Below are 10,775 nucleotides of genomic sequence, written 5' to 3'. Positions count from 1 at the left end.
GAACTGTTCGCCATTTTTTTTTTCTCCGAGCGAGCGGGGATCTACGAGGCAACGGGACAGCGACTGGCTTTCAAGCACGATCACTTTCGGAAATTCTGCCCGGACACCACAAGAGTTTTTCACAAGCACAGTGGCACACACCGTCACGTTCCCAAAATTTGCCCAAAGCTTAAAACCCCGTCTACCATCGGCCAGTCCTAGCGGAGTCAACGTCCCCCGTTCATTTTAAAAAATTTTCCTCTGAGCGTGCCAACGAACGGTCGCCGCTCGCAGTCTCCTGCTTAGCTTACAGGGGTTCAATAGACATGATTCGTGGTGATATCATGAGGGGCGGCTTATGTGTAGTGGGTCTTTGTGTGGTTCCCGGTGCGTGCTTGTGCTTGGGTGCGGACAACCCCTTCCATTGGCGGCTAGACCTCCGGCAAGCGGAGTCGCCGTCCCCCGTTCATTTTAAAAAACATTCCTCTGAGCGTGCCAACGAACGTACGCCAGTAACATGTCATGTTTGGTTGATTTATGCTGTGGCTGGTGAATATTATTGGGGAACTGCCGAGTACTGCCGCACTTGCTCTCGGTTGAACACCGGCATGCGTTTGTGTAATGGCGGACATTTTCCTAAAATGGCTCCCGCTGCATGTTCAAACTGCTCTTCTCGCGTGTAAACGAATACGCGCATGCGTTAAGTCAAACAACAAGGGCGCCAATCTGGCCATTAGGAGCAGATCCTGTTCCCGCGCGAGGAGTTTTGAACGTGACATGTGACCTGATGTGGCCAATGTGCGTGTCCCCTGCTGCCCTCCACCAATCAGGAGCCGGCTAGTCCCTTTGTCTTTGTGTGCGGGAAGGTATATGATCCGTTGCACCCTGCACCTCCCACCACCATTTTGCTCAGCTACTAGCGAAAGCAACATGGAATCGTCTTCTCAAGCCTCGTCCGTCCCTGCAACCGGCCGTGGCCCTACTTGGAGGGACGCGGAGATCAGGGACCTGATCGGGATTTTCTCGGAGGAGAAAATCCAGGACGCGTTCCAGTCCTCCCACAGGAATAGGGAGGTTTTTGAACAAGTGGCTATTAAGATGCGCGCCCTGGGCCACAACAGGACCGGCCTTGAATGCCGGTCGAAGACCAAGACAATGAGGGCAGAGTACATGCGTGCCGTGAACCATAATAAGGGTTCCGGCAACGAAAAGGTTACCTGCCCCTACTTCGAGGAGCAGCGCCAGCTGTACGGGGACGGGGAAGGATCCGGCAGGCCGAAGCGCGTCGGCCGGAGCCTTAAGGTGGTTCGGAAGCCGGCTGCCCCGGTCGAGGAACCACCCGCTGAGGAGGATCCCGGCGAGGGAACCTCGTCCAGCTTTCGCCCTCCACCCCCCGTCCAGCAACGAGCCGCGGAATCGGTAACGCTGGACCTGATCGCCATCGCTCCTGGGGAGCAAGAGGAGGCTCCTGAGCAAACGCCCCTTGCCTCCGGTAAGTGATTTTCTTTTTATTTTATATTTCCTTTTGAGCAAATGTGTGTTCTGACGTTTGGGCATCGTTTTCTCGTGTGTTCGTTGCAACGCATAAGATGGTAGGCTGTGGAGTGCTTGCTGTGGTTACTATTTGAAACGGTTTTAATTTTATAATTTTATAATTTAATTTTTAAAAGATTTTAAAAGAAGGTAGGCTGTGGAGTGCTTGCTGTGGTTACTATTTGAAACGGTTTTAATGTTATAATTTAATTTTAATTTTTAAAAGATTTAATAAGATGGTTGGCTGTGGAGTGCTTGATGTGGTTAGTATTTTAAACGGTCATGTTTAACCCACAGCCCCAAAATATTTGCTGCATGCCTCGCCCATAGGCCTTCTGCAGTACTTTGGCTCACTACTTTGGGAGCTTGCTTTGTGGTTCATGGTGTATGCTTGCTCATTTTTCACTATTTTCTGCTCTTGTCCACAGAGACACAGTTGCCAGGGACGGGGCCCCTAGAGTCTCCAGCAGCACCTGACGTGGATAGTGATTCGGGGGCATCAACTAACATTGGTAAGTATTAGTAAAAATAGGGGGGGGGGCTGTTTTAACTGCTTTGTGCTTTTCTGTTTGTGCAGGGCAGCAGCACTGCTAAGAGAAAGAAGAGAGTCCCTCTGCGTTGCTGGTGTAGGCTTTGAAGCTGGCTTTGCCACCCTTTGGTCCTAGATCTTTTTTTTTTCCTTTTTTTGCAGATTTCATACCCGGAACACAGGAGGAGGAACAGCCTGGGGTGCTTGGACCTCCTGCCCGGCGCAGGCGGATACAGATTCAAGATGGTGAGCGTGCATGACCTGTTCCTTTCGAGCCATAGCTGCAGGACAATGTCGCTAGGCACTAACCATGTGCTCCCTTTTAATTGTTGAGAGTCCTGCTGTGAAAGTAGGCAAAAGTAAAAGCACAACATGGGCAAACAAACAATAGCCATGTGCTCACCGGGGATTGTTTAAATTCTTGGCAGGAAAACACGGGGACAAAAAAGGACACCATGTCCACCATGGTGTGTTTTGACTTTTTTGATGTTACTAACAGTTTTGTTTCTCATTTTTTGCCAACAGAGGTTCTTTCAGATGAGGAGGAGGAACCACCCCTGCCTCCAGGCAGCCCACCACCTAGAGGTGCGCTCCCAGCAGAGGAGAGGCTTACGAGGGAACGCGGCAGGCTGAGGCGCGTCTCAGTCTTGACAAGCGTGGGAGAGAGGCTCCTTGAGCACTGCTATGAGGAGTCACGGCGTGCCGCGGCCGCTGACCAAGCCATGCTCACACTCATTGCCCAGGAGGGGAGAAAATTGAGGGCAGTCCTTAGAGAGACAAACCAAATCCTACGCGAAGGCGTGGAGGAGGTGCGACTGATAAGGAGACTCATGGAGAGGGCAGTAGCGGTCATGGAAAGGGCCTACCCTCCACAAATCGCCCCCCCACCACCACCCACACCAACACCACCACTTCCAGCACCCACCCCACCAACTCCCTCTCAGAATGCCTCCACCCAAACAAGAAGGAGGACTATTCTCGGAAAGAGAAAAATTAAACCAGCAGACAAGTACTCCCCCTCCTAGTTTTGCCCACTTTTTCTATTTCATGTTATCTGTGTTTTGTTGTTTGTTGAATAAAGTTTATATTTTTGACTCTGTCTCTGTGTACCCTACTGTAGAATCTGCAAGGCTGAAAGCGGCCTCTCTAGTGATTGTGTATATTGTGGTACTGCTGTGTGGGTTGGAGGTTGGAGGGGTGTTAGTTCAAGGAGTTTTAGGAGTGTGGTGTGGGGTTAAATATGTGCGAGTTTAAGAAGTCACACTGGAGTCTTGTTATAAAATTTGCAATAACATTTTATTTTAAACAACATTTTAACAGGGGAAAAACATTAGGGAATGAAACTTGGAGCCCCACCAGCACCACCACCCCCCACCCCCCTGGAAAACCTATTTTTTTTAACAAAGGTATACATTTAACAGGGGAAAAACATTAGGGAATGAAACTTGGAGCCCCCCCCCCCAACCCCTACCCCAAAACACAAACAGGAAACAAAACTCAGTTCCCACCGCTCCCCTCCCCAGCCCCTTCCATCGCCCTAACTCTCCTGCACAGCCGTCCCACGGTCCCCCTAACTTTGCGCCGGAAGAGCTCTTCGTCCTCCTTCTTCTTAACTGTGGGGAGGGAGAAAAAGTACACATTAGTACCACACATATTTTCAAATTTCTTTAGTTTACATGCATACACTTTTAAGTGGCCTTAGCCACAGTGTGAGATGAGTTGGGCAGTGGGGAACATAACCTACGTTCTTCCGCCTCCCTCTGTTGCCTGTGCTGCTCAATCTCCCCTTTCAGCTCTGCCACTTGAGCCTCCAGGGAAGTAACTCTGGCCTCCATGGCACGCAGCCTTGCCTCCACAGTTTCAGCTATAGAAATCAAACAAAGAATTTAATAACACTTCAAATGGGAGCATCACAGCAGGCTCCCATATGGCTCCATGGGGGTACACACACATGGGTCTCCCGCACAGGCATAAAACTCTCACCTGCAGCCTGTCCCGAGGTGGAAGGTCCCTCTTCCTCCCCCTCCTCACGCTCAGGTGCTGTTGCCAGCTTGGATGGTGATTGTGTGGCTGGGCAAAGAAAAAGACAAATCATAATTAAAAGCACACAAAACAGAGATGAAACACAGCAGGTAGACACACCACAGTTAGAGTCTAAGCGCATAACCAAAGTGGTTCTACAGTACTGGCTGGCTAAGTCTGAGGGGGTTGACAGCATCTAAATACTTTCTCGAATTTCATTGGGGACAGTAGGGGAAAGAGGCAGCTAGTCATTCCATGCATGTTTAAGGGCAAAACACAACGAGGGCAGCACTCACCCATATGCCTCCTCATGTCCAGGGGGGGCTTCCCAGCCTTCTCCCATATTTTAACCATCTGGTCGTGGAAGACCGTCCTCCCACTTGGCTGCGGGATCCCCCCCCACTGTTCCAGACTGTTTAGGAAGTCCAGCTTAAGGCGCTTGAATTTTGTCCGGACCTGCTCCCAGGTCCGGACGTAGCCCCTCTCCCTCAGCTTTGAAGCCAACACCAGGTAGGCACCCTTGGTGTGGCAATGGGTGCTGGCCATTAGGCGGCCAACACTTTTTGATTGTAGCACAAGCTCCAGAAGTGCCTCAGCCTCGGCGCGCTGCCAGAAGGAGCCCTTCCGTGGCTTCGGCATCTTCGGAATGACGGTTAGGGAACGAACGTGCGTTGCTCCGATCGACCACCCCGTTTTTTAAATGTATCAAAGCTGCCCACCAATAAAATTATTCCTTGGAACATGAGTGGATTGATCCTCCGGTTTGACAGGGGTCGCCAATACTTCCTGGCTACCCGCCTCCCCGAACTTTCCCCATTCAGCGCTTCCGTATTGTGTTTGTCAATTTCAGTGGGGAGTTAGCATTTAGGGCTGTCAAAGTGCTTTTGGACCAGAGAATCCCCGTTTTTTTGCTGGCAAAGTACACAAACCGCACAAGACAAGGTTAAACAAAGAACACAAAACTTTATTCAACAACAGAGTAGGAAAAACAATTAAACACGCCTCCTGTTTCTGTAGATGTGGGTGGCTATGGCGTCCCGAACCTTGCACCCCTCAGCATATATCCTTTTTCTCCTTGCTTCAGGGATGTCCTGTGTATCCTGAAGGACTACAGGTTCAGGTTCGTCCTCAGGGAAGGGGATGTTATGTCCCTTGTCCTCGCATATGTTGTGCAAAATCACACATGCGATTATCAGCGGAGTCACATTGTCAATATGTACATGGAGTCGTGACATTAAACAACGGAACCGTGACTTCAAACGTCCAAAGGCACGCTCCACTACATTCCTTGCCCGGGAGTGACTGAGGTTGTAGTGGCTCTGCACGTCCGTCCTTGGCCGCTTGTAGGGAGTCATGAGCCAGCGTCGTAATGGGTAGGCTCCGTCCCCGAGGACCAACGCCGGCACACGCACGCCCTCAATGGTGGCGGTGGGGTTTCCTGGAACAAAGACCCCTTCGTCCATGGCTTTCCTGAGGTTGGATTCCCTGAAAACAAGGGCATCATGCCTCCTGCCACTCCACCCCACCTCGGCATCGATAAACCGGCCGGAGAAGTCCACTGTTCCTTGCAGGAGAACAGAGCAAAAGTCCTTCCTGTTCCCGTACTCTTTTATGCTTCCCCCGGGGGCACGGATAGGGATGTGGCTTCCATCGACGGCCGCAAAACAATGCGGGAATCCAAGCCTGGCAAACCCGTCCATACTCTGGAATAAGGGAAAGAAAAGAATATAAGCCATGGCATGTCAGCGTGGGGTGTATCGCGTCTTCGTTGCTGACCTGTCAAACAAGAAAAAAAATTTAAAGGGCAAAGGGGATAGAATGACACTCACCGCTCCAAGCCGGTCTCCGAGGCACACGACTTTGCTGAACAATTCCGCCTCCATGGCGAGGCAGAACTCCTTAAGGATATCGCCAACCGTAGTGACTCCGAGTCCGAATTGCTGGGCTACTGTCCGGAAGTACTGAGGGGTGGCCAAGTACCACAATGCGGCAGCCACCCTTTTTTCAACTGGAACGGGGCGCCGCATGCCAGTGACTTGCCTCTCCATGCGTCCACGTAGAGCCTCCACGAGTTCAAAAAATGTCCCCCTCGACATCCTGAAGTTGGCAATCCAGTGGTCATCATCCCAGCGAGTCCACACAAAATTCTCCCACCAGTCAGAGGATCGTTCGTCCACCCAGAACTGTCTGGGGAACCGGACCTCTGCCAGAGCTTGCCAGCGTTTCTTGGCCGCCATGGTTACCCTTACAGAACGTCTTCTGCTGCTGGTCAGCGTTCCGGCCACCCGTTCTCGGTACTCCGCGATAGCAGACGTCCGACGCGACAAGGCGATATTCATGCGCTGGACCACCGCGAGCATGTAAGCCAGCAATTGAAAAATAAGCCTCTCCATTGCAACGTTGACCTGTGCTGCGGGCAGTAGGCTACGCAAACAAAAGAGTGAGGCCGACCGCGTGTCTGCCCAGGTGCATATAAGCAGGTAACCTGTGGGCGTGTACTGTGGGCGGGGATTAACCAATCAAACATGTCAATGCATCTGGTTCCTAGAAAACAATAGAAAACACGTTCCAAGGGCGCCAATGATTGGACGATAACGCGTTGCTACGGGGTTTCCTGGGTTTTTTAAAAAAAAAGGGAACCCCGACAAGTTCGGCTTCAGGGTCGAGGTCAAAGGTGTGCCTGCAGTTTGATTGACGGGCACGGGAGGCCAGAAGCGCTAAAAAGGGACCTCCTTTGTAGCGATAAGACGGAGAACCGGAAGCCTGTGGGTTACGAAAGTGGCGAGAAGTGAAAGTGCCAAATTCCGCAAAAACCGCAGCTGTGCGTTACGGGCACGGCTAGTTACATTTCGCTACTTGAAGTAGCGCTTTCACAAACGGCAACCAAATAGCAACTTTGAGCTCTGTGCGAAATGGCCCAAGGTTTCAAAACAGCTTGGTGCCCCTACCCTCCTTGCATATTGACTGGTTGATTCGATTTTTAACCGCCCCTCTTGGACAGCCATCTCGGGGCAGTGTACCACAATTCCAGATACCACTAGGCAGAAAAAACGAATAACATTGAAGCATTTAAAGCATTTGAAATCGTTAAAATCTCTTATTCGCTTGAGCAACCAGTCTCTGCTGTTCGAATAGCTCTGTTTCCTTTTCGATTTCAGGCTGCAAAATTCTACGGGGAGAACAAACACACGCATGCAAATCTGCAACAGGATGAGCCTGCAGGTGAGAACGGGCCCTGACAAAGCCCCTAAAGTGTACTGAGCCACATGCCTACCTCCAAGACAGATTCCTTTTGCTCCACTTGGTCACCACCTGCACATGCCGCTTTCTCCTCGCCTCCGATTCGGAAAGGTCGGGTAAAGAGCACCGAGGCGTCCTCATTAACTTCAATGTGGCTTCATCTATATATCAAAAAAAAAAAGGAAGGTGAGCTGTTGTCTTGGAAGGACACAAGAGACCCAAAATGTTATCAATGGGAGCCTCCCTGACTTAGAAACTACATTTAGAGGGTAGCAGTGCTGGACTGTAGTAGAAAGGCTAGATTTGAGCCCAATAGCATCCTAGTGACCAATTAGATTGTCGGAAATACAATCGTAGAATAGAATCCTAGAGGGTCATAGAGGCCATCTAGACAACCTCCTACTCAATGCAGGATCAGCCTCAAGCATCTCGGATAAGTATTTGTCCAACCGCTGTTTGAAAATCACCCATGTCCTAGAATCATAGAAGAGTTGGAAGGGACCTCCTGGGTCATCTAGTTCAACCCCCTGCACTATGCAGGACACTCACATCCCTATGGCTCATCTACTGTAACCTGCCACCCGTTTGCCTTCACAGAATCAGCCTCTCCGTCAGATGGATATCTAGCCTGTTCTGTTTGAGGGTGGCTAGGTTTGTTTGCTTGTTTGTTCGTTCAATCAATCGATCGATCGATCAATCAATCAATCAATTTGATTGTGTAAACTGCCCTGAGCCTCTGGGCATGGCGGCATATAAATATAATAAATAAATAATACATTTGTATACCACTTTCCCTAGTGGCTCAAGGTGGTAAACTACAGTAGTGTGTTATTAACAGCAATGAAACAGTAATAAAACATTAATAAAAAACATGTCATAAATTTGAGATAGGGGGATTTTTAATGGGGAAGGGTTTTCAATCGTTTGTACTGTCTTTAACGTTGTGTTTTCAATACGGTTATCTACCCTGAGTCCTGATTGGGGTAGACGGTCACGGAACGGCATATAAATTTGATAAATAAATGTATTACATCTGCTCTGTACGAGTTTGCCACTGTTTTTAGTGCATTAGAGGGTCTCAGATGTAAGTCTGCTGTTAGAACTTCTGGCTTATCACTCTGGCTTTCTCTCCCTCTCCCGATCTATATATTTGCCTGTGTGTAAGTCAGTCCGGTGAATCGAATGTTGTTTAACCTTCTTCGCAAGGGTCTAGCTGGACAAGACACTAAGAGACTCCCGGCACTTTAAAAAAGTCAATAGCAGACGCACTGGGCCATAATTTGCATTAAGACGAGAGGTGTGCATTCGGCGTAAACCGAGCCGGAAAAAAACACCAGAAAACACCTTACCAGTATTTCCCGGGTATTATTAAAGCAGACTTTCTCAACCAGGGTTTCATGAAACCCTGGGGTTTCTTGATGGCCCTGGAAGGGTTTCCTGAATGCATGGGAGTTAATGAATTTATACATATATATTTTAAATCTGTTAAACATTTATAAGCTGATATGACTATATATAGTCATGTTGACTCCCCCTCTCCCAAAATGGCCAATGATAGGCCTGGAGGGGGTAGGGAGGGGAAGGGCCCAGGTGGGCGTGTCCACAGCTCTGCTTCCCAGCCATATTCTGCACGATTGTGCCACTTGTGGTGTTTCTCGAATCCTGAAGAAGGTTGCAGGGGTTTCTCAAGGGTAGAAAAGTTGAGAAAGGCTGACTTAAGCCAAATACAGGCCAGAGAATCTAACTGGCTACCGGTACAGCTGAGCCCAAATGAAACCAAATTTTTTTCCTAGCTTTTATTCGGGTATATTAAGCTATACCAAAGATCAGCTGGGTTGGCGGGAGCTAAGAGCTCTGCACTATCTCACCTGGAGCTGGTTCTTCATGCTGCTTGGTTTAAACTGAGCTGCAAGAGGAGTTAGCCCAGGATTGGCATGCAGATCCTGGGCCAGATTCTCCTGCAGCACAGTTTAATGGTAATTTTAATTAAATCTCATATTCTATTTTACCTGTATATGTATTTCAAGTCTTGTGAGCCGCACTGAGCCGTTGGGAAGGGCAGCAAATAAATGAAATAAATAATAGTAGTAATAATACGTTTGTTTCCTGTGTCTAGTCTGATTAGATTCTAAACCCCAGAACTTAACAGGCGGACCAAAAATTAAAGAAAGGAAAAAAATAATGATAAGAAAGGCCTTTCAATCCTATCTTTTTACTTCCCAAAGGAGTCTCAAAGCAGCTTCCAATCACCTTCCACTCCTCTCTTCACAACAGACACCTTGGGAGGGAAGTGGAGATGAGAGAGCTCTGAGAGAACTGTGACCGGCCAAGGTCACCCATCTGGCTGCATGTGGAGGAGCAGGAAATCAACAAATAGGAGTGACCCGAAGGAGAAAATGGAACAGGGTACGGAGATATGTATTTACAGACAGGCGTAAAAACCTCGCCAATATTCTGAGAAAGTTGTATTTCAGTTGGCTTTCCCAAAGGGGTCTTTTTAAAATAACTCCCCTCGGTTTTTTGCACCCCTAAGCTCAACAACCGGAAAACTTAATCACCATGAAGCAATATTTAAGCTCTGCATAAGGCCAGCTTTGCTCGAGCTATTAGTATAAAGAAAAAGCTGTTTCCCTTAGTTTTGTCAAGTAATTAAAGTAGGGTAGGGGGAAAGAGGAAAGAGGGGAAAAAATACAGAAAGCAGAAAACACAGCAGCTGTCTCGACGGTTGGTCTCACAGAGGGAGGGGAGAGCAAAGCTCTCCCGAGACACCGCGGCACCCCTAGAAGCGAGCAAAGCTGGGGAAATAATTGCCCGCCTCGGGTTGTCCAACACACAGGGTGGCAAAACACCTGAGCCATGTAATTGCTTCCTCGGAACTGCAATTGGGACCGGATACGGGGGGTTTTTTTGGTGCAGAAACACCCCTGGCTCTCCCAAAGACAGCTGCAAGAAGCCCTCCACTGCACAAACAGCCACAGAGGTTGTGCGATGTTCCCCAGAGCTGGCAGGAGGTGGAACATGTGAAGCTGCCCCATACCGACAGCTAATTTGGGATGGTGGCTTGAACGGCGGAAAAGGACTGGGGAGACCCAGGTTGAAAACCTGTGGGACCACTGGCCCTTCAACCGAACCCACCTCCCACAGCTGTGGAGGCTATGAAATGGGAGAACGGAAGACAATTGAACTCTCTCTCTGTCCTCCATGGAAGAATGGCAAAAAAAGTAAAATCATTGTGTGGGCTATAAACACCTGGCATAGAATCATAGAGTTGGAAGGGACCTCCTGGGTCATCTAGTCCAACCCTCTATGTTACCAGCCTCTCCGTCAGATGGCTATACAGCCTTTGTTTTAAAATCTCCAAAGATGGAGAACCCACCACCTCCCGAGGAAGTCTGTTCCACTGAGAAACCGCTATGACTGTCAGGAACTTCTTCCGGAGGTTTAGACGGAATTTCTTTTGCATTAATTTCAT

General features: G+C 49.2%; 1 protein-coding gene and 1 long non-coding RNA gene across 2 annotated transcripts; one reads left to right on the top strand and one right to left on the bottom strand.

Annotated features, from left to right (window-relative positions):
- Positions 1-236: 236 nt before the first annotated feature.
- LOC143828578 (uncharacterized) lies at positions 237-3,135 on the top strand. Its single transcript, XM_077318892.1, has 4 exons — positions 237-1,471; positions 1,941-2,024; positions 2,204-2,287; positions 2,567-3,135. The coding sequence occupies exons 1-4, from the start codon at positions 850-852 to the stop codon at positions 3,064-3,066; spliced, it is 1,290 nt and encodes a 429-aa protein (XP_077175007.1). The 5' UTR covers positions 237-849; the 3' UTR covers positions 3,067-3,135.
- Positions 3,136-3,513: 378 nt separating this feature from the next.
- Positions 3,514-4,890, bottom strand: LOC143828577 (uncharacterized). The gene is made up of 3 exons (XR_013227734.1): positions 4,025-4,890; positions 3,786-3,905; positions 3,514-3,654 (listed from the first exon to the last, which is right to left on the bottom strand). It is a non-coding gene; the product is annotated as an uncharacterized LOC143828577 (long non-coding RNA).
- Positions 4,891-10,775: the final 5,885 nt, after the last annotated feature.

The sequence above is a fragment of the Paroedura picta genome, unplaced genomic scaffold (genome assembly GCF_049243985.1).
Source record: "Paroedura picta isolate Pp20150507F unplaced genomic scaffold, Ppicta_v3.0 Ppicta_v3_sca70, whole genome shotgun sequence".
Lineage (NCBI taxonomy): Eukaryota > Metazoa > Chordata > Lepidosauria > Squamata > Gekkonidae > Paroedura > Paroedura picta.
The sequence above is the reverse complement of the archived record's forward strand: the minus strand, read 5'-3'. Positions and strand labels throughout refer to the sequence as shown.

What these genes read in the sequence shown, in the direction of transcription:
- LOC143828578 (XM_077318892.1), top strand. Translation starts at nt 850, where the DNA reads ATGATCCGTTGCACCCTGCACCTCCCACCACCATTTTGCTCAGCTACT. An exon ending in GGGGGCATCAACTAACATTG is followed by an intron (nt 2,025 to 2,203) that starts GTAAGTATTAGT and finishes CTTTTTTTGCAG; the next exon opens with ATTTCATACCCGGAACACAG. An exon ending in GCGGATACAGATTCAAGATG is followed by an intron (nt 2,288 to 2,566) that starts GTGAGCGTGCAT and finishes TTTTGCCAACAG; the next exon opens with AGGTTCTTTCAGATGAGGAG.